At 37.5% G+C, this 23,219-nt stretch overlaps 1 protein-coding gene across 2 annotated transcripts in view; it reads left to right on the top strand.

The window, feature by feature from the left end:
* The window catches only part of SNX14 (sorting nexin 14), a 55,723-nt gene that overhangs the window by 16,840 nt on the left and 15,664 nt on the right, over positions 1–23,219 (top strand). The window contains exons 7-19 of one of the 2 annotated variants that reach the window (XM_040553633.1): positions 998–1,082; positions 3,457–3,613; positions 3,896–3,971; positions 4,659–4,703; positions 4,795–4,875; positions 5,018–5,132; positions 7,181–7,336; positions 7,576–7,700; positions 9,487–9,545; positions 12,667–12,693; positions 16,373–16,505; positions 21,904–22,105; positions 23,080–23,163. In XM_040553633.1, the coding sequence (XP_040409567.1) occupies positions 998–1,082; positions 3,457–3,613; positions 3,896–3,971; positions 4,659–4,703; positions 4,795–4,875; positions 5,018–5,132; positions 7,181–7,336; positions 7,576–7,700; positions 9,487–9,545; positions 12,667–12,693; positions 16,373–16,505; positions 21,904–22,105; positions 23,080–23,163 (1,345 nt within the window). The remainder of the gene's footprint in view (positions 1–997; positions 1,083–3,456; positions 3,614–3,895; positions 3,972–4,658; positions 4,704–4,794; positions 4,876–5,017; positions 5,133–7,180; positions 7,337–7,575; positions 7,701–9,486; positions 9,546–12,666; positions 12,694–16,372; positions 16,506–21,903; positions 22,106–23,079; positions 23,164–23,219) is intronic. The other variant, XM_040553634.1, reaches the window with a different exon arrangement.

Raw genomic sequence — 23,219 nt, 5'->3', positions numbered from 1 at the left:
TCGGTCAAGGGAAATAGTTATCTCCCTTTCCATGGTGCTCTTTAGGCAGCAATATTTTGGCGCATTATCTAGGATATCACATCCATTTTAGGGCTCCACAGTACAAAAGAGGCATTGATAGAGTGGAGCAAGTTCAGCCAAGGGACGCCAAGATCATCGGGGCAGGAGCACTTGACCTGTGGGGAGGTGACTGTCTTCATCTCTGGAAGTCTTCAACGCTCAGATGGATACAGCCATGAGCACCCTAATCTGAGCCTCCTTTGGGCTAAGACCCAGAGGTCTATTTGTGCCTGAATTATTCAGTAGTCTGTACATATTCTCTCTATATATTTCATTCTCATAACTGTCAAAGAAAGTATAAATGCAGGACTGACTAATAAAATCTTTTATTAAATCACATAGGCAGAATTACTGCTTTTTGCTTGGTTTATAAACAGGATTACGCAATATATAGTTGTTGGCACTAAAAGTGGTCTTGACTCAGGAACTCAAATTCTCTTTTGGTTCTGCCATCATCTGAGCTTAAATGTTTTTTTCTGCGTGTACATAGGGAGGAGTCTTTCGCTTTGCTTTTAGATTTTGTGGACTTAAGATTGCCAAAGGTTAAAGTACACAAGTACTAGAAGCAGGATGTGATTTACTTACCTTTGGTGGTGGTCAAATCTTCATGTAGAACTAGGCTTCATTTACAGTGACTTGGAAGTCAAGCTATGTTACTACAATTATTGCAGTGGAAGAATCACAGTGAGAACAAGTTGAAAATAAATGTTAGTATTGTTTATGGCATTTAGTTCTCCGTGATGTTGTGTGTGTTGCCCACAAGAACGAGCGTAGTGTCAGTTTATCTAGAGAATTCGTTGGTTGTTTCTGAAGGACTCTTTATGGTTACAGTGGAGAAATAAGAGCAAATTAATATGTTTAATAGTTGTCCTTAATATATTTTGGGGAAGAAACTGGCATAATTCTGTTTGGTTTTTTTTTTGAAACTACTCTTTAGGTGGATATTCCAACTGTTGTAACGAAGAAAATGCTCAAAGCAGCAATGAAACACATAGAAGTGATAGCCAAAGCCAGGCAGAAAGGTACTGTAAAGACTTGATGTGTTGTCAGCTTCAAATAGCAAGTATAAAAGTTTAATTTTGCATGTTTCATTATATTTGTTAAATCTTTCCACCATCGTTACCTTTTTAAAACAACAACAACAAAAAAGAACAAAAAAAAACCCTAATCCTTTCACGTTTTACTTCTGGAGGTTGCAAAGACAAATAAGGAAAATCTTGTGACACAAGTAATCTCTCAGTTCTGAATTCCAGAATTCATGTATCTCCGTAACTTTGAAGTACTGAACTTCTTTATCTGTATGGTAAACGAGAATGTGTTTGTCTGTTCAGAGCAATCAAGATCATCTAACAGTGGTTCTTGAAGTTTTTCTTGCGTTACAGCTAAGCCATTATAAATGAAAGGAGTTGCATGTCTGTGCAGTATAACTGTAGCTCTTTGTAACTCTTAGAGCTAGAATGATTTCACACCTAACACTGATTTCATACCTGCACCTTGTGGTGAGTAGTTAGTGGAGTTGTTCATTATGTTGAATAGCTATAGTTATGTTTATAAACTGTAGATTTAGACAAGTAGCATATTTAATCATTATCCAAATACAAATATCTTCAATAGCCTAGTATAAAAATTACTAAAACTGTTTATTGAAGGAATATTTGAAAAATACAATGCTTGCTGTTGGAAAATAGTTATCTTTACTTTTTTTTTTACTGGCTGTGTTCCACAGCACTGTATCTACTAAATGTGGTTTCATTCAGCTGTTAAGCGTAGATGTTTACTTTCACTGAAGTCACAAACTTTCCTCCCTTCCGTCAAAACATGTGCTTGATATCCATAAATACATACTGTTATTTGAACTTTGGAAGCTCTTATTGAATGTGTGAGTAGTAGGCATGAATAACATGAGATACGGTGTGACTGAATTAGATGTTTTTCATTGCACAGCGAAAGTTTCAAATGCTAGATCATCTTGCAGTGACTTTTACACCAAATTTCATGTTTCCTTTGATTTCTATGAAGAAGTTGAAAATGCTTTTCTTTAGCAGCAAAGAACTGGATTTTAGATGTACAGCATTGAAAACAGTCATTTTCTTCAGTTGTTCAATGGAGGAGCCTCTGAGGGCAGATACACGAAGTAGCACCTGAAAATGACTTTTAGCAACACTTCCTAGTAGACGCTGCTGAACCAGCCACCTGTCACACGTCGTTTGGAGGCAGCTCTCTGGCCTCGCTTTGGTGGCTAGTTGAGCTTAGCTTTTTCTGTTAGTTTACTTTCTATATCCTTCTTAAAATTATTGTTCTAGGGAGCATTTCCTTTTTTTCCTACTCTTCTTACCTTTACCTCTCCTAGTAATTCCTCACTATATACACAGGCACCTCTGTGATTCTTACCTGTCTCTACCAGAATACACGTTCCTCCTCTCTGCTTTTACTGATGCCAAAAAGGCAGACTTATCAGGCAACATACATTCCCGCAGCCCCTGTATCAGCTGATAGAATAGAATGGTTGGAAGGGACCTGCAAGGATCCTTAATTCCAACTCACAGCTCTTTTTGGTAAAGGACAAGCTATCAGGCTTCTGTGCTAAATTCAATACACTGAGAACAATCTTTAACCATCCAGATAACAGATATGTATTCTGTGCCCAACCTAGTATGGTTCTTGCCATCAGTCTGTGCTGGATTGATAGTACAAGGAGATGTAAGTTATTGCAGCTCAGTTCTTGCCTTTTGAAGTAATTTGAAGGAATATAACATTGTTGCTGCAAATTAGTGTGTATGGTTTTTAACCAGATAAAGCAGGTACTCTTTCAACTCCAGCTGCTTACATGAGGCAGTGTTCTTGCAGGTCCCATGCTTGTTTTTGGAACAATTTATGCTGGTTTTATGTATGGTGATATATGTCCCTTCATGTTCGTTTCTAAGTGTTCTAAGGAGGAAATAGATATAACAGTATTGAATAAACGTTTGTTTACATTGATTTTGAATTGTATTGTAGGCAAGTCAGTAGGTAGAAGCCCAGTAAATTAGAGACCAAGAAGGAAGTCAGGAAAAAGCATATAGAGGTGTACTTTGGGCAGTGCAATTTTTTTAAAGAATCAAAATGTTGAATTCTTCAATAATCATGGATGAAAAAAATCATTCTGGAAATCATGTAAGCTGCAGTTATTTGGTGTAGAAATCCTCATTTTTATGTGAAATTTTTGTTTTTACATAGCCAGACTTCCAAGTCCAAGCCAAGGTTCTTTTTTAAAGTTACAACACTGTATCCCTTTGGCAGTAGTACATGTACTGAAAGTATTAATCTTTAGCTCAAATGAAAAGTGATTACCTCTTTTTTTGCAATAACAAAAAGCTGGAACAACTTGTAGTACTTACTTCTTTATTTTACTTGCAGTAAAAAATGCAGAATTTCTACAGCAAGCTGCTTTAGAAGAGTATGGACCAGAACTACACGTTGCTTTGAGAAGCCGAAGAGATGAACTTCACTACTTAAGAAAACTTACTGAACTTCTTTTTCCTTATATTTTACCCCCCAAATCAACAGAATGCAGGTATAAAAAGCATTTAGAGTTGTATATCTGCATTACAATATAGTACTGTAATTTTGGGGAATGAAAGAATGAATTCTAGAGGCATCTTCCATATCACTCCTTGTTATGCTTTCGCTTGCATGTTCAAGGCTAGTGTTAGCTCTTTGCTTATGATTTTTTGATCAGTCTTAAAGTAATTCTAGCACACTTAAAATGCATTTTTAAGTACTAAAATATTTACTAGTAAAATATAGTGTTATGTAATCTAGTATGGGTACTGATTTTTTTTCTTTTTCTTTTCAGATCCCTGGCACTTCTTATAAGAGAGATTCTGCCTGGTTCTGTTTTCCTTCCCTCTATGGATTTCTTAGCTGATCCTGTAAGACTTTGGAACATGTGAATGATCTTTATTTAATATAACCGTTTTCCTCCTAAGTATATTGTGGTAAAACAAATGATACACAATAGTTTAGTTGCTATGGGTTTTGACTGGGTAAAAGGAAAAAGTTTCTGGCCAACATTTTTGTTCGTTATAACTCATTTGAATGATTAACTGACTGAAACTGATTAAAATCCAATATTGTCATGATCTCTTAAGAATGTAATTTTAATGAAGTACTACAATTCTTGTCAAACAGGAGAGTGCTATGCTAATATAAACACCCTCAAATTGATGTATTCACATTTCAACAGGGGCTCAATTACTTGAACTTGAGCTGTATGCATCTTCATAGCAGTTCAAGTAAACCATTCTTTTTTCAGTTGTATTATTTTGTCTTCAATTCTGCAAATAAGAATGCATTTATTTCTGAAGATGTAATGCTGCCATCTTTAATTTTATTTATGTATATATATAAATAGGCAAAATTGCAGTGCTTGTAAATGTATCACGTAAGTGCAAGTAGAAGGTACTGTAGTTGTGGAGGTATAGCTCATTTTTTGTTGTTTTTTCCCCTAAGTATTAGTATATTCATAGTTTTGAACTTGGATATAACATGATAGTGAAACAATTTTCATCTAGTTTGTTATTTCTTTAATATTAATTTTGTACTGTGTTTTCTTGCAGGACACTGTCAACCATTTGCTGCTGATTTTCATTGATGATAGTCCAGTGAGTAATGACAGAATTAAAACTAGCCATTTTTTTCCTTCGTTAAAGCAGCTTTCTTACCCAGTTGTGTTTTGTCATTTTTTTTCTACAGCCTGAGAAAGCAACTGAACCTACTTCTTCATTGGTTCCCTTCCTTCAGAAATTTGCAGAGCCAAGAAATAAAAAACCATCTGTAAGCAAAGGCAATATTTATTTGCTTTCCTGTTTTTCCTAAGTACTTTACTCTACCTGATACATCTATCTACAGCTTTTTGCTTTATGTTCTCACTGAAAATTTGAAAATTGGCTGACCGTGTTTTCAATCTCCTGTTAAGGTCCTGAAACTGGAGTTAAAGGAGATCCGAGATCAGCAAGACCTTTTATTTCGGTTTATGAACTTCCTGAAACAGGAAGGGGCAGTCCATGTGCTGCAGTTCTGCCTGACTGTAGGTAAGATTATATGTGTGCTGAGGTGTATTTGATGATCTTTAAAAGGTTTAAGCATTTGTACGTTTAAGTGAATGAGTCTAAGAACAAGGCAGCATTGTTAAGCAAGAGATTGTGTTTCAGGATTTGTGTTCATTTAATTATGTACTGATTTTTTGAACGCTAATCTTGGCAACGTCAATGTCAGTGTGGACTCTAGTTTGTAATTTTAATTCTGTTTATTGATAAAGTTTGTACATTTTAAAATAGAATATCCTTGTAAGGGGAAAATTCTGGCCATGGATACAAGGTACAGCTGTATCTTTAAAACATGTGATTACTAAAGTATTCCTAAAATGAGCCATACATTGTGAAAAGATTCTCATGTTCTTTTATCTCTAAAGCCTCTAAAGAGCAGAAATGTAACAGGAACAGTAAAGCTGTTGAAACCTGCTCCTATTCAGTAACCTGTGCCTTGCTTATGATGCACGCATTTGGTTTTACCTTTACATAAGTGTTGTCTGAAAAGCCTTCTGCTTTCCAATGATAAGGGTTTCTGTGAAGTTTCTGTAATTTACTGGTCTATTTCAAGGTTTTTGGTCAACTACTGGTTAATTATTGGTGTACCAAAATAATACTTTTTTTTTTTTTTGTAAACAAGTATTTCTGTGTTGCATAGGAAATAATGGTTCTGTCTTCATATCCCAAGCTCATACGTACAGCAGCAAAAGATGTTTATTTAAATTAGACAGGCTTTATCTCTGAAACATTGCAGAAATCATTAGTTATTATATAAAAGAAATAAAAGTGATCTCTGTGCATGCGCTTTCTTATGGGCTCGGTATCCTTCAAACATGTTGGCTTTATGTCAAGAAAATATCAGCGAAGTGATTACTAGTTTAATGCTGGTGATATGTGTAGAGGTTTCTAAGCCACCACAATTCTCTAGAGCTACTTCCTCTAGCGGGAAGGTTACTCAGACTCTGGCTATTACTAATGATCAATCTTTTTTCTGGCTAAGCTTCAGAATTTTCTTCCTTCTGAACTTCTCTTGCTCAATCAGATAATGACAGGACAAGGGGGAATGGTTTTAAACTAAAAGAGGGGAGATTTAGATTAGACGTTAGGAGGAAATTCTTCACTCAGAGAGTGGTGAGGCACTGGAACAGGTTGCCCAGAGAAGCTGTGGATGGCCCATGCCTAGAGGTGTTCAAGACCAAGTTGGATGGGGCTTTGAGCAACCTGATCTAGTGGCTGGCATCCCTGCCCATGGCAGAAGGAGGGGTTGGAACTAGATGACCTTCAAGGTCCCTTCCAACCCAAGCCATTCTATGATGTTTAAAGATGGCGAGTCTGTAGATTACCTTTTAAAACTGAGAGTGAGATTTATGTCTCTCAAATTATGCTATTTCAACTAAATGCCTACCGTAGGTGATTTTTCACTTGATAGGAATATTGTGGACTCACAAAGGAAACTAAATGCCCAAAAAACAGAAGGATCTTGAAAGACTTTCTCTGAAGAAGCTTATTTCTGTCCATTAATTGAAAAACAAAGTGAATGCTACCATATTTTCCCTTCTTTTTGGATAGTGTTCGTGCCATTAATGTGACAAGCAATAAATCAAGTAGGATTGCACAATGATTGTGCTGAATATATTTTATTTTTTTTGTCAGGGGAAGTGCATTCTGAAGTTATCCTGATACTAAAGATATTATTGATGCGTTGGATATTAGGAATGAAATAGCATCAGAATAGGCAGACGACTGGTTTAAATGGCTGTTAAGGCTCTTCCTGTGAAATTATAGCTTCATGGATTTATCCTCACTATGATAAGAAGAAATTAGTTTTAATGGCAATATACTTTTAGTAATTATATAAACAAATTTAAATTTTAAGAAGAATGCAGCTACCTTGATATTTTGAGATGTCCTCTGTTTGTTTTTTCTGTTTTGTTTTAAAGTTTTCTGAATGACTATCTGTTGGAAAATGAGTTGATATTGTACATTGCTTCAAGATGATACTTGTTTGCCAAGTTCATCAACAAATGCGTTTTCTCTCCATTAATTCTCAGAGGAATTCAATGACCGAATTTTGCGACCAGAACTGTCAGACACTGAAAAAATGGCTCTTCATGAGGAAGTCCAGAAAATTTACAAAACCTATTGTTTGGATGAAAGCATTGACAAGATTAGATTTGACCCATTTATTGTGGAAGAGATTCAAAGAAGTAAGTTTGAATTTGAAAGAAATCATTTTCACTGAAAATTGAACAGAATTCTGTAATAAAGTGATTGTGTTAGATGAATTAGTCTTTAATCTTTACTTTTGTTGGAGCTTTTAAGATGTTACCCCTATGCTGTGCTTAAGCCTTGCTTTGTCAGTTTATTTCTATTTTTGTCAGGCTTGTATTAGACCTTGTATTAGCTTGCAAAGAAAAGCTGATTTTTTTCTCCAAATTTTCTGTAGTTGCTGTAGGTCCATATGAGGATGTTGTGAAACTTCAAACTATGAGGTGTCTTTTTGAAGCTTATGAGCATGTACTTTCTCTCCTTGAGAACGTTTTTACTCCTATGTTCTGTCACAGTGATGAGGTAAGTCTGACAGATTTGAAATGTTAGTCCTAAAGCAAGATTGTATTTTTTTTTTTCCTAAGATATACTATTTACAAGTCACGTGCACGTGTACCTGAGAAAATGTCTTAATTTTCCAATTGGTTTTCAGCTCTGGCATTTAACTAAACCTCAGTAAGAAAAATGAATTTATTCTAGCTCAACGCCACACCAACAGAATAAAAACAACCAACGCCACACTATCAGAATAAAAAGAACCAATGTCTATTCATTTTTGATGTAATAATTTGTGTATAGCACTGCTATTGCAAAATCTCACTCTCCCCACACTTTCCCTTCTTTTACGATTGCAATTTTAGTGCAAAAGTAATCTTCATGATAAACCTAAAGCACTTAAGAATATCTTTATTTACTTTTTAAAACAAAATGGTACTTATAGTTACAAAGATTTTATATAGGCTCCTTCAACGTTACTTCTTCCAGCACTTGAAAATCAAGTGCATGTTCTCGGGAAGATCATTCAAAGTGATGTGTTAGGAATTTGAGATGGTTCTATGATTAGTGATGAAAACTGGGTTCTGAATGCACGTTTCAAATTCCTCACGTTGGCTGCACAGCTGTTTAAAGCCTTCTAATAGGAAACACTTTAAACGCAGTAGTTGATTGAGTTCTTGCCCCTTTTAGAGTTTGTTTGTATAAATCAGGCTGTATGCTAAGCTTCTCACGTTTGAGGCAGATTATATTGACTGCACTGCAGAGAAGGAACTGGGGGTTCTGGTGGACAAAAATCTCAGCGTGAGCCAGCAGTGTGCGCTTGAAGCCCAGAAGGCCAACAGCACCCTGGGCTGCATCAACAGAAGAGTGGCCAGCAGGTGGAGGGAGGGGATTGTGTCCTTCTGCTCTGCCCTCGTGAGACCCCACCTGGAGCACTGTGTCCAGCTCTGGGGCCCCCAGCACAAGAAGGATGTGGGGCTGTTAGAGTGGGTCCAGAGGAGGGCCATGAAGTTGATCAGAGGGCTGGAGCACCTCTCCTGTGAAGAAAGGCTGAGAGAGCTGGGGACGTTCAGCCTGAAGAGAAGGCTCCGGAGTGACCTCATGACAGCTTTTCAGTACTTAAAGGGGGCTTATAAAACAGATGGAGAGCAACTTTTTGCTTAGTCAGACAATGACAGGACAAAGGGGAATGGTTTTAAACTATTAGAGGGGAGATTTAAATTGTATAGAAGGAAGAAATTCTTCACTCAGAGGGTGGTGAGGCCCTGGCACAGGTTGCCCAGAGAAGCTGTGGATGCCCCATCCCTGGAAGTGTTCAAGGCCAGGCTGGATGGGGCTTTGGGCAACCTGGTCTGGTGGGTGGCAACCCTGCTCATGGCAGGGGGGTTGGAAATAAATGATCTTTAACATCACTTCCAACCTGAGTTGTTCTATAATTCTCTGATTTCTGGAAATGGGTACTTGCCTCACGTGGTGTTACGCTTCATAAAGTGTATCTCTTAAAAATGATATTGATGGTCACCTTTTCAGTAATAGCTATAGTGCTTCAAATGCTTAATTTTAGCAAGGAGAGACATAGATTACAGTGCTTTGTTTTAGTTTGAATTACAAGGCTATGTAAACTAAAATAAGTAGTCCTGGGAGCATTTACTACAATTGCAGTCTGTCCTTTTCTGGATGAATGTTCTAGCTCCTCAATTATGGTCAGCTTGCCTTTTACTTCTGATTTTTTTTCGGAATTCTGCAATGTTATTGCATAGGAGCCCTTACCTCAGTCCAGTGTTTTCTTTGATACCTTATTTTTCTGTTGTAGTACTTCAGGCACCTTTTAAGAGGAGCAGAGTCACCGACGCGCAATTCAAAGTTTAACAGGTAGGTGTGGTAGAATCTTTAAGGTTTTTTTTCTTTGTTTTCTAGCTGAAAGTTTCAAAATATTAAACTATGGAAATTTTGCTACTGCCTGATACTAACCAGTGGTACTTCTCTTAAATTGACAGGTTACATGTCGAAGGAGTAAGCAAAATTATACAGGCTGTTTCTTTGATTTGAAGCGTTTTATAGAAAAGAATTTAAAATGTAATTTTAGACCTCGATGTTTGAGAAGGGTAAGGGGGAAAATAAATGTACAATGAGGAAAAAAAATAAGAAAATCAACACTTTACTTCCATTTTACAAGTGACTAATTATGAATACCGTTTTGCTGTGAAATTCTGGGTCACCTTGAATTTCAGGTCTTAAAGAGATGCATGTAACCAACTCATTCATGTTATGACAATTCTCTCTTGCTGTGACAAGTAAGATTTGCTATTTCTCCTAGCTCAAATGTATTTTCTGTCCCCTTGATTATCCACATTCATTGCAGAAATGTAGTGTCAGAAGCCTTGTTTCTGGGTTAGGGTTATATACTTACGTACCACCTTCAGGGTCCGGGAGTCTGTGGACAAGAAAAGTAAGCATCTCTTGTGGCATGAGTGAGAGCTCTTCCACTGTGGGCTTGGGGCAAGTAGGTGTCAGGACTCTCTTCATCTCTTTTCTCCTATTCTGGATGTCTCAGTCATTAAAAAAAAAAAATCAATTACTTTTACATTCTAGCCAAAAGAAGGAAAACTTAAGTGAGATGGTTTTTAATTTGGGTAGGCTTTCTTTCTTGGTATGAAGTAAGATCAACAGTGACCATATGTTCTGGAGGAGTAACAGCAAATCATTTAACTTTTTCTGCATAGATACATACTGAGCAGCAGCCCTCTTGACTCACAGCCTACTATGAGTTTTAAGTGATGTGAGATCCCATTCTCCTCTGCTAATGTTCTTCAAAAACTGCACTGTTTTTCTCTTGTGTCTCCGGCTGTAACATCAGTATCTAGTCCTTGTAGTTCTCATGGATCCAAGGCTTCAGCTTAAGAGTAGTGCTTTCTCAGGTTGGTGCTGACAAACTTCTGTTCCTTAGCAAAGAGGCGTAGAAGGCAGCTTGGCCAAACTGTATTTCTCCCTTACTTGATATTCCGTTATGAATGGTGACCTTAAACCACGCTCCAGTTTTTGTGGAAGATGGCTATAGGGTTTCATCCAGACCTAAAAATCTACCTTCTGGTATCTTTTCCAAAGTAATTCATGTTAATGGTGAAAGTATCCTATCACACACGTCTTAAATCTAGTTAAATTGTGAAAACATTTAGGCTACCTTCTTGGTTCTTTGCTTTCCAAAAAAGAAAGGGTGAAAGTACAGGCAGTCTGTAGTTGGAGTTTTGGAAATAAATCTTTGCAAAATAAGCAAATCTTATGTTTGGGGACCGTTGTCATACATTTCCTTGGAGTTCAAGCAGCATCTACAGTGTTACAGCTAAAATGAATCTGTTTTACATTTTAGAATGATTTGAATGCCCTGAGTCAGCACTATGGCTAGCTATGTGAGATACTGTATATTCCTGAAGTGGTGCCTCTGAATATTCCCATGAAAGAGAGGTCCTATATGAAAGTAGTTGCTTGTTGCTTTGGAGTGTCTGTCTGCAGAATCTGCTATGGAGTCACTGCCAGAAAAAATAAAGAAATTACTTATGGGATTATTCCAAATGTTATCTATATGCATATACCTCATCCTGCCTTTTCTTCCTTCTAGCATTAGTTCCAGTTCAGAGGAATTGCAGGCAAAGAGATTAGTTTTGTTTTCCACATCTTTGATTTGATGCTTTGCTTTGCATGTATTGCATAGATAATGCTGGTTAAAAAGTCTGAGGTCAAGTAGTTGACTGGAAAATCCCAGTGGAATGGACATGCAGGCAATGTGTTGAAATGTGTAAAACAATGTCATCTGTGTAGAGCAGTTTCTAGAGAATACAGTGTGTAAGTAGGAGGAGGCGGACTATCAATGTATAATTTCCATTTTTAATCATTTTTTTAACTGTACAAAGCAATCATAATTTTTTATGTATGGATCAGAGAGACAACGTCTGATGAAAACTGTTGAGTTGATAAATGACTACCCTCACAGTAAAGAAATTTTTCTTGATATCTAGTTTGAGAAGAAGCATTCTGATTTGTTATCATTGGGTTAGCAATAAAAATAAAATAGTTTTCAAGTAAAGGTCTGAGTAGAAGAAGTTATTAACAATTTTGGGGAGTGGTTAGGAATAAAATGCCCAGAATTAAGTAATTGTATGTAATGTAATTGTTTCTGTTAGTCATCATCAGTTCCAGTTTGCTAGGATATGTTTCCACTTTCACAGTTACCATGACTTAAGACAGTGCAAGATGCCTTAGAAAGCAGTTCCTATTGTAAAACATCTGAAATTTGAGTATTCTGATCCAGTAAACTATATAATGTTGTATCAGTTTGTCCAGAGTTCAGTAGCTCCAGTGAATTAAAAATGAATCGTGTGCAGTGGTAGTATGTATGGTTAAGTTTGAACATTTTGGTTGAAACTACTGAGGTATTGGTTCCATGTACCAAGTTATGCAGGATGTCCAGAATAGGTGACAGTTCTTAAAATATGTGAAATTTAAAAAAATATATAATAGTAATACAGTGTTTTCTACTATTATGTAACACAGATGACTTTACTATATAAAATAAGTCCACAGGCTTTTCTTCATATTGGCCAAATGAACTAGATTTCTACATGACTTGCCAACATAGATTACAGAAGTTTGCTACCTGCTTGGCACCTTGTGGAAGGTAACTTGAACAATGAAAGCCAACACAAGCAGCTACTGATTTAAAAAGAATGAATGCCAGTGAACACTCAAAAGTTTTAATAACTAAGGTTTTAAATTCAAAGGCGATGGTGCTGACGACATGTGCAGGCACCTGTTCTTATTTCACTCTGTAAGGATTTTAGTTCAGAAACTCTATTCTACCATGGTTTTGATTAATCTGCAGTGATGGTCCAAGCCTAGTCAGTTCTGTTGAGATAGGTCTGTCGAGGTTTTTTTTCTTTTTTTTTTTAACATTATTTTCTCCTGGGCTCCGGGGTAATTTTTGTGCCTGTTGTTGCAGAAGTAGCCTGAGTTTGGATGACTTCCGGTAAGTCTATCTAACACTCAATAAATGTTGTCTGCTAGTTGTGCTCCATCTATCATCGCTACATCACACAGCCTTTATAACAGCAATTAATCATCCATTTTACTTTTAAAAACATGCAAATGTCATCTTTTTAACTGCATTTCTCCCAATGTCATCTTCACATTTGTTTAGAAATTGCTTAATTACTAATTTTCATAAGTTTGCAACATATTAATATTCTTTGCTGTTAACTATTTGTCTGTTGTTAGTTTGGAAATGTATTTGCATAACTTGAAGCGTTTTTTTGCCTGTGATTTGTAGCTCTTCCAAAGTTTTCCAGTTTTCTTCCCTGCCTATCGTATTTCCAGATTGTGTTTGAGGTTTCATCCACTTAACAGCTTGTTTTACCTTGTACGACTGTGTCTAGTAGAATTGTCTTGGCATTGCATGCAAACATAACTGTTTTATGAGTATTATGTTTAAAGTCAAGTACTCAAAGACAGCAATTTCCCAAATTAATCATCTATTCAGCCTTTCTTGTGACTGTCAGAGGTTTGATTACAACATGCTTTTTTTTATATAATTTTCTTTATTCATGCTGTAGGTAGTCTGTGGTCGCTCATTAACGTCTTAATAGCTGTTCAGTGGTTTTTCTCATTATTTGTGCTGCTTCAAATACATTCTATCCAAACTCAGAAAAAAATCTTTTCATTATGGGCTTTTCCTTTGAATTGTCAGTATCAATACATCAGTATTTATGTATTACTCACAGCATTCTTGAGTCTCAAGGGAACATTAGCAACTTCGTTTTACAGATTAGGAATCAAGTTAATGGAAACTTTTAATCTTTTATGTGCCAATTCAGTGTATGGAGTTATAATTTGCTAGTGTGCTGGGCAAGAAATAGCATTAATATAATTTAGTTTGTTGATTTTAAGTGCAGCTCTGCACACTCAGCATTTCTCCTAATCAGGTGTAGGGATTTTAGCCAAAAGAAAGTGATACTCTGATTTCATATACATCTATCAGTTTGCCTGATAGATTCAACCTGTCTAGTGGTACTCTACCCTGCAGAGGTTCACAGCAGTTTTCTTCAACTGCATAGCCCTGACTGACCATTTGAGATCTGTTCTGTGCGCTGAACAAGCCAGGGATCCTATAAGAAAATTATTTGGTGACCATCCATGATTAAGGAATGCCACAGTGCTCAGTGGCACTAATGCAATCTGTGTTCTGCAATTCCTAGCTCTTGAGTGATTAACAACTGCAATTTTATATGTTACACTTATGTGAATTCTGCAACTTTAAATAAATAAATAAATCTGACCTACTGTCATCACATCGTTCGTCAGGAACGTTGGAACTTGCAGACTCTCCCTCTCAGAGCCTTGCCAAGAAAGTATCTATAGATTGATGGTCTAACGTTGCTGTTTTGTGGATCAGCACTAGAGGGAGTGGGATATTTTCCCAATAAAAAGTTTTGTATGTATTTGTTGACAGTAGCAGACTGGCAAGTCTTGGCAGACTTGATTCCTCTTCCAAACAGGCCACTGCGTCTCCTCTTTCTTCTTCTGTGGTTTGAACCTGGCCGTGTCTTAATCCTATCTGTTCCCTTTCACCTAGCCTCAGGTTCTTTATCCTATTTCTACCTGGCCAGTGAATCTATTAATTTCCATCCTGATTCTTGGATGTTTTTTAATCTTGCTAAGCTTCTTCAAAAGTTTGAATGTGCTGTTATCTCCATGTCTCTACTAACTTCCCCAGATTTTGTCCATGCTCATCTAATCTGGTTTATACTCTGTGTGCTTGCTCAAGTATTTCTACCAAACCAGTCCTATGTTTTTACCATATTTTGCCCACTATGTGTCTGTGTAGCCTCTGAGTCACCAGTTTGTGTTCTTAATTTGTGTCTATCGCTGTGAAGAGAAGGCCATCCTAGGTTGTCAACTTATAACTGTTCCAGCGTAGTACTATTCGTGAGGCATGGTCTTACAGGCACAGCTATATTCTGCCTACTGCTAGAGCATTAGCAGAGTGAAAACAAACCTTCACAAATCCAAGCCTGGGATACTCTACTAAATCTGTAAGCTTGCACAAATTTACAGTTCTCAAGACTTTGAATATTAGAGTTTTCACAGGAATGACAAAAACTTCTAAAAAATTAAGTCAAGTCAGAAGTATAAAGCATTCACCTTCTTGTAAAGCTGTTTAGCTTTGAATACAGTTTGTATGTTGCTAGCCTTGTGTTTAAGCTCTTGCACAAGCTTCAGGTAGATCCCAGATGTGGAAGAAGTTCAGTTCAGCTCAATAGCACGTAGTTGTTTTAAATCAAGTAGGACTGTTTGAGCATGGATTAATGCTGCAGTCAGGCAACCTTATCTTTGGTTAGCAGAGATGGAAAAGAGAGATGGTGCCTGCCTCTGTTGGAGCTGGTAATGATAAGAGATAGCAAAAGACTCGAAAGAACAGTGGATTATTTTTGCAATTTTAGTCATGTACGCAGTCTGGGTAAACTTGTAAACAGGAAGATAGTTTTTGTTAGTAACACGCGGGTGTTTTGAGTCAGCAGTTGGTGATGGCAGCATGGTTTTATGAGGGATGGAGACATGTTACCTGCTTGTTTTGTTACTAACTACTAAAAAGTAGTACTGACATTTTTCATTTAAAGGGAAACCAAATTTATTTAGGATATTTTTGGTACTGTAAAATATTAATTGGCCTTTGAGTCTTAGTAATCTATAATTTTTTTTTGAGTCTTTGATTCTGCAGTTCACCGTATTGATTTTTTTTTTTTTTAATTTACCTATTAACTGTATGTATTGAATCGCTGTAAGTAACCTCAGGTTGATTCCACACACAATAAACATTTTTCTTCCCAGAGTTAGTCATGACTTGCATTTCTACTTAAGAAATAGTCTCCTCTATTAGGCCTTCTGTAAGGTCATAAGAATGCTGTGAAATCTGTTCTCTCAGTGCAGAGTGCTATTCCTGCCCAAACTGTCTTTCTTTTTCCGTAACTTGTTGCTTCTTGGACTCATTATCGTAAGTTGCTTTATTTTTTAAGAAAATGTTACGTCTTCGTCTTTCATTCAGGCTGACTCTTCAAGCCAAGATTTTTCAGTTGCATCTGTTTTGTCTCATGCTTAGTCTTGTTCCTTGTGCATTCCTTTTGTCTGTCCCTAATGCTTAAAAGTCAAGATCTATCTTGAATCATACATACTTGTAAAATTCTGGGATGTTTATGTGAAAAGTGCATCTAACTACACCATTTATAGTACTTGGCAACAGTGGATAAATGTTTAAATAAGAGTACATGGAAAAGGACAGAGTTAGTGACCTTCTTGGTCTGCATGCCCGTAGGAATACCAGAGTTTCTGCTGTCATAACAAAATTGTTTTGCGTAGTTAATTGTTTATTCTATGTACTGCATTACCGTGATGTTGTTATAAGAGTGCTAATGTTAGCTCATGGCTAAGCAGATGGGAAATCCAAATCTCTAGTAAAAGCAATCAAGAAATTCTGATGATTGATCAATGAACAAGCTTGCCATAAATTAATTTTAAGTTAGGTGGAATTGTATTGACTATGTGGGTTTGCTTTTTTTTTATACATCCTCTTAATCTGCAAATTCTGTGCAATGACCTGCTGAGCTGCTGTGTAATATGCCTTGTACTGTGAACTCTGGCTTCTGTAATCCTAGGACCACACAGAAAAGAGGAGAATCATTTGGAATCAGCAGAATAGGCAACAAAATAAAAGGTGTATTCAAGAGTTCTGCAATGGAAGGAGCTATGCTGCCTAATTATAACTTAAATGAAGGAGAAGATGACTTTGTGAGTAAAAGCTCTACATTTGTTGGTAGACCTTTATCACTTTATTTCCCTTCATTCTTGAAAATGTTAAGTTTGTCTTTTCTGCTGTCTTCATTGCAGGTATTCCATAAATAACTTAATCAGAAACCAGCAACTTAGCCTCATTTTCCATGTATTTGTTCATAAGTCAAGGCTGCATCCCCAGTTACCTTTTGAGCTTTAGTAGAGAGAAATAGTAAAAGTAGTATTGTCAGATTGTTTTGTAAGCAATTAATTTTTCTCTAAAAAATATACTGTACCATTTTATAATTCTGGGTGATAAGATATTCATAGGACATGGCTTTTATTTTGAAATTTGCCACAAGACCTTAAAAACATTAAATAAATTAATGGAGAAATTGCTATGAAGTTGGTCCGTGATCCATTGTGTTCTCTCAAGATCGTGAACCAAGTAGTTGTTTCTAATTCGTTTTGGGTGTCATCTTCAACTAATGTTTTTCCTTCATGCAAACAGCAATTAATAGAGCCACTGGTAGAATTATTGCTTGAGATGTTGCTGTCTGAAGCACAGTTGAGGGACAAATGGAAAATTGTAAAAGAAGAAGTGGGAGAATTGGTCAGATGTTGGTAGTAATGTTTTTTTTTAAGAACGTGTCTTCAGCCTGTTGTACCTGTTGCTCACCAAATAAGATGTGTTTATCACCTTGATAAACTGCTAGCTCATTTTCCACAACGTAAAGATAAGTTTAAATACAAATTTACGTTATTCGCCTTGTTCAGAATTGTGTTCAGAGGAAGGTGGGAAAGAATCAGCAATGTAGGACTCTAAATGTTTTTTTCTTTAAATTGAGAATTTTCTACAGTCTAAATCTTCACATAAGTCATGTCTTTAAATTGTTGCAATTAATTTCTTGGACACTTAAGTTCTTGTTGATGTCATTTATCTTGTCATTCTTGGGAGGCCAGATTCTGATGAAAATGGGTTAATTTTCCAACATTGCTTTTACAGGGTCTACTAGCCAAAGGGTGTAGAAGTAAAATTTCCCTATAGTAAGTGAATTATTATTAGTAGAAGTATAATTGAAGCAGTTGTACTAGAGCTCAGAGAGGGAACATGTTTTTGTTTCAGAGCACAAGAAATTACTTGTGAGAAGTTCCTGAATTCAGTGAGAGACAGACAATGTAGAGTTTAATCCTTACTGAGAAAACTGACAATGGTTTTAACTTAGGCAAGAACAGAAGGTTTTAAGTGCAGCATCGTTTCAAATTCTTTTATTAAATACAGGAGAAGGGAGGATACTACACTTTTACTAAAATCACTTTGTCTAAACTGAGGGAAATACCACACTCCCTTCACTTGGTAATTGTGGGTGGGAAGAAGAGTAGGGGAAAGAAAACACCTAAACTATGGAAAGGTTACTGTACATCCAATGAACTGGACGGACCTGTAGCTTCACTTCCTGAGTGAATATTGAATATACAGAATTTAATATTTTAATAATGTCACAGTAAGAGCTGAAGTGTAGTTTCCTGGCGGGTGTCACATAGGGGAAGAGCTGTCCTAGTCAAAACATGATCTGGCAAGTGCTTCAGACAGTATAATTGTAAAATAGCAGCAGTGCAATATACAGACTTAGCAACTTTTGATTAGTGCATGTGCAGAACAAATGGGAGTTATTTCTTACCATAGAGTTTGACCTTGATTTGGTATTGAAGTAATTGGTGTTAATGTAAGCTGGGTGGATTCAAGGTAAATAGAAGGTGAAGAATGGTAGTGAAATGGAGCTCTGTGCATTATGAGAAAAATCAGAACAATGTCTCAGCTTCATTTTTTTCTTTTTTTGACAAAGCCACGTTGGCTACAGTTAAAAGCCTGTATGAAAAATCATGTGGTTTAAGGAAATCACGTACAGATAGAAGTATGTACTCGCGTCCTTCTGTGGCTCTGAGCGATAGCTTTGTAAGCTGCTAACATGATAACAGTAATTCCATGAAACCAGACTCAATCTTTTGTAAACTAAATTTAAATATAACAAGATGTTGTGCGTATTGTATCATGGGTATTTTTCCCAGGTTGGCAATAAGACCTGTAGGCTTGGATTTGTCTCTCTGCTGGGTAAAATAAACAGAGACTGAGCCAAGTGATAACTATTATAGATTGGTGGTCTGATTAGAAAGGATTAAAACCTCCAGAAATTCATGCTTCCTGGCTTACAGTTAATGTAAGTGCCATGGTTCCCATAGTGGGAATGCCTGGGAATTTGCATAGTGTTAGTGCCAAAACCAGGCTGGAAGTCAGGTGATGGATCGGGGGAAGTTACAAGCGTGTGGAACTGCTGCTGATGGAGTACAGTCTCGTAAGGGTCAAGTGAACAAGACAGCGAGGTTATGGCCCCTGTATAAGCATCTCAGAAGACCTCTGAACACTGTATCCTGTCCTTATGCTACCTCTGTGCAGTGGTGTCAGTGTAATCTCTGTGTCAGCCACTAGGGTAATACAATGCATAAAACTAAATGAGAAGTAAGAGTTGCAAGCAATGGTAAATTAAAGGAAGAAAGAAATTACAAAGTGTAGACAAGAGTTGAGTTTTGCTGAAGTCCATACCTAAGTAAGTAGTTGCTCAGAGAGCATCTGTCCCCTTTATTCCATTATTTGGTGTAAGTTGGTCCTGCAGTTGTATTGTGTAATTTGTTCATTTCAGGTTTGGTTTATTTTTGATTAATTACTGTGAAAGAGCACAGGCTGTGATTTAGCCCTCAAATTGTGAACTATCTTAGCAGAACGTGTTCTATGCGGATTGGCAATTGAGACTGCGCTTTGCCTGTCACAACTTCACTTTTAATTGAATAAATTGGGTAAGTGGAAGCAAAAAGGCACGTTGAAAAGAGGAGATTAATGTAGTGAATCTACAGAGATCTGTTGTGGAAGACAGTGGTCCGCAGTAATCAGACTGAGGATCATTTCAGCACTGTGCAAAGGCAAAACAGAATTGGACAAAGATTGCTCGTGTATGTGTATTGGGCTTATGTAACAAGGTTCTGGTAGCAGGGGGGCTGCAGGGGTGGCCTCTGTGAGCAGAGCCCAGCAGCTGCCCCATGTCAGATCAGAGCCGGCTCCAAAAGGGACACAGAGCCAAGCCACGGAGCGATGGCTGGTTGAGCCTTTGGGAGAGCAGATCTAAGGAAGGGACAAAAACTGCTGTGTGACAGCAGCTGGGAGAGGAGCAGGCCCCAGGCCGGAGCTGCAGCCCGTGGAGAGGAGCCCACGCAGGAGCAGGGGGTCTGGGGGGAGCTGCCGCCCGTGGGGGACCCGTGCTGGAGCAGTTTGCTCCTGGGGGACGGACCCCATGGTACGGAGCCGTGTGGGAGCAGTTCTTGAAGAGCTGCTGCCTGTGGGCAGCCCCCGCAGGCTCAGTTCGGGCAGGACGGCATCCCGTGGGAGGGACCCCACGGGGAGCAGGGGCAGAGAGGGACCGTGAAGGAGCGGTGGGGATGAAGCCTCAGGGACTGACCACAGCCCCCATTCCCTGTTCCCCTGCGCTGCTCAGGGGGGAGGAGGTGGAAGAGGGTGGATTGGGGGAAGGAGTTTTTAGTTTCACTGTTCTAGTCCACTACCGATAGGCAATAAATTATATTAATCTCCCTGCACTGAGTCTGTTTTATCCATGATGACAATTGTTGAGTGATCTCCCTGTCCCTGTCTCAACCCATGGGTTTGCATCATATTTTCTCCCCCTGGCCTTTTGAGGAGGAGTGAGAGAGCAGCATGGTGGAGCTTAATACCTGTAGGTGTGAAACCACCATAGTGAGCTGAACTATTTATGTTTCAGCTGCAGTTGAGTCATGGTTGTGTGAATATTGTAGCACAGCCAAAATGCATTTATTAGTATGTGGGGAGCCAAATCTGCAATTTATGAAATTATTTCAGGGATGCTGTAGTGCCATAATGCATTAATTAGATTATCCCAATACAGGCAAAGCTTGTTAAGTCATCTAGGCTTGGTCTTTGTGGGGAATTCAGCTGTAAATTGTGAAGCTAAGGGAAAAGAACTTAAAATTAGATTCAGGTTTTTCAGTTTGCTTTAGTTTTGTGTTTTAAATTTGTACGTTAAAATTTTCTATTTTCAATTTAACAATTGGCAGTATTCTCAAGTCTATGTAGTTGAGTCTAAGATCAGTCCTACCCTTCCTTTTCACAGGTGCTTTCTCATTTACAGAAATAATTTTAATTTCTTCTGGTCACTTTTCTATTATTCTTTGTTCCATCTGCTGAATGAGAATCAGCTTAACCATTGTTTATATAAATAAATTGCTTTCCAAGGGTAGCTGCTTAAGCTTGGATTTTTCAATTTAAATGTTTAAGATAATCTTTCTGTTTGTGATCCTAAAAAAAAAAAAAAAAAAAAAACACAAAAAAAAAAACCAACAAGGTACCAGAAAATAAAAATTTAGTGTGCTGTGTGGCAATTTGATGATTCATTACCTGTGGGCAGTTTAGCGTGTTTGTAATGAGCAGTATCAGGAACATAAAGCATGTCAGTGTGGTGCTGGGATCACAATTCCAGTCTGGGAGGATATCTTCAGCGTTCATGTGGCCCTGGTTCTAAGGCCTTCTTGCATATGGAAAAAACAGCTTCATATTTTATGATGTGGAGTCTGAGCCTATGAAACTTCAGCATTGGAGCTGCCCTACCCACAGCCAGCAAGGGTTAGATCTATGTTGCTCCCTGGTGCCTCTCTTTATGGGAATGTGATGCTGAAACTGGAACTGATGGGAAACGCAGTGATGCTGACGATGGCTTTGCATGAAACTATCTCTGGCCTGTGGAAATAATTCACTCCCAGTCTTGGCTGTGTTGCACCTTGGAGAGCAAGTCAAATTCGTGTGTCTGCAGCATACTCCATCACACTCAGCTTTTGGGTGGGAGCCCTGTTAGATCGGTGTATTATTGACTTCTGTCTCTTGCGTTTAGGTAGCTTCTTGGCCTGACCTAATAAGCTCAGGTCTTCAGTTTATGTACCAGTATGATGGAAAATTCAGCGCAGCTAAGTCTGTGCTGTTCCTGTAGCACTCAGGTGGTCTGTGTTGAAGACATTCTTCTAGCTGTCTCTTCTTGTGCGCTTTGCTTCTTTCTCCCCTCTCTCTCTTCTCTGAAGTATCAGATATGAAATTTGATAGCACTATAAAAGCTTTCAGTTATTATTAAAATTTGCTAACTTCAAATTAATCTGCAGCCATTCTAAAAGTAAAAAGTTATCTACCTGAAGACTCCATTAATGATATGGATTTTTGTTCTTTTTTCCCTAGCGATCTGGAGCATGTACTTAAAGACTTGATTCTTTTATTGTCATATATGCTTTGCAAAGCTAGACTGAACCAATTAAAATAGAACTCTACTGAGTGTTTGAATCCTTACAGATTGAAGAAGGTGTTATGGTGATGGAAGATGATTCTCCCGAGGAAGCTGTTATTACCCCAAATACACCTCGCAACCTTTCTGCATGGAAAATTAGCATCCCATATGTAGACTTTTTTGATGATCCCTCCTTGGAAAGAAAAGACAGAAAGGAGAGAATTCCAGTGTTCTGCATTGATGTGGAGAGAAATGATAGAAGGGCAGGTATGTGTTGTTGTGGATAAATGAAACGCCATTTAAAAATTAACTCACAATACTGTTATGCTGGATTCTGACAGCTGTTTCCAGTGTGTTGGGTGTGCCTGTTTTTTTCTGATTTCAAAATCATTATTTGAAAATTCTGGGGAAGTGTGTTTGAAAGCTAAATGATTGCATTTAGTATTTGCAAGTTGAGAATTGACTCCTCAGCATGAATCAGTTCCACTTAGACTTCACGCAAAAGTTTGAGAATTTCTTTTTCTAAAAGAGAAGGAAAAAAAAAGTTGATCCTATGATTCATATTAATGAACACCTGGCATATTTTTCTTTCACCATCTTTGAGCTTTGTAATAATGAATAATAAATGTTTTTTTCTATGACCTTAAAATATAGCTTTTAGCAAAATAAGCTATTTTTATTAGGAACCACCCTGGCTTGCAGATAGTTCAGTATTTAGATAGCAAGACATCCATATTGAGTCAAAGAATTGCATCATACTGGGACTTCATGGATTTGTGTTAGTGAAACTAATACTTCCACAATAAGCAGGAAGTTTTTAAGAGTTGTTTAGTGATATCTTTCAGGAGGAAGAAGGATAGAATCTGATGGTGCAAAGGATGTATTTAGCAAGTAGTATTTCTGTAAATTACTTTGTTAAAAGCTTGAAAAATAGGTCTAACGTAGTCATAATACATTTTAAAGTTATGCAGTGCTTTATTGATTAGTATTTAGGAATCCGCTAAATGAGATAATTTCCTTCCTAGTACATTTTCTCTCTGTCTAGTATGCATTTTAATTTAATACTTTAATACCTAGCTGTTTTTTTTAAAGTTACTGCAATACGGGGGACTAATATTGAGGTCTTTCCTATAATGATCTAACATGTAAAAGTCCAACATATACTTGCTGTTGCTTAATTTGTCTTTCAAGTGGTATAAAACCTGGTTTATCTTTACTATTGTATTTTTTTATTTCCCCAGTTGGGCATGAGCCTGAACACTGGTCTGTCTATAGGAGGTACCTTGAATTTTATGTGCTTGAGTCCAAGCTAACGGAGTTTCATGGTATGTTCTCTGTCACCTGGAAACCCACTTTCCCACTGGTGTGATTTTTTTTCAGT

This window comes from Cygnus olor, chromosome 3 (genome assembly GCF_009769625.2).
Source record: "Cygnus olor isolate bCygOlo1 chromosome 3, bCygOlo1.pri.v2, whole genome shotgun sequence".
Taxonomy (NCBI): Eukaryota; Metazoa; Chordata; class Aves; order Anseriformes; family Anatidae; genus Cygnus; species Cygnus olor.
This window is presented reverse-complemented; position numbering and strand designations above follow the sequence as displayed.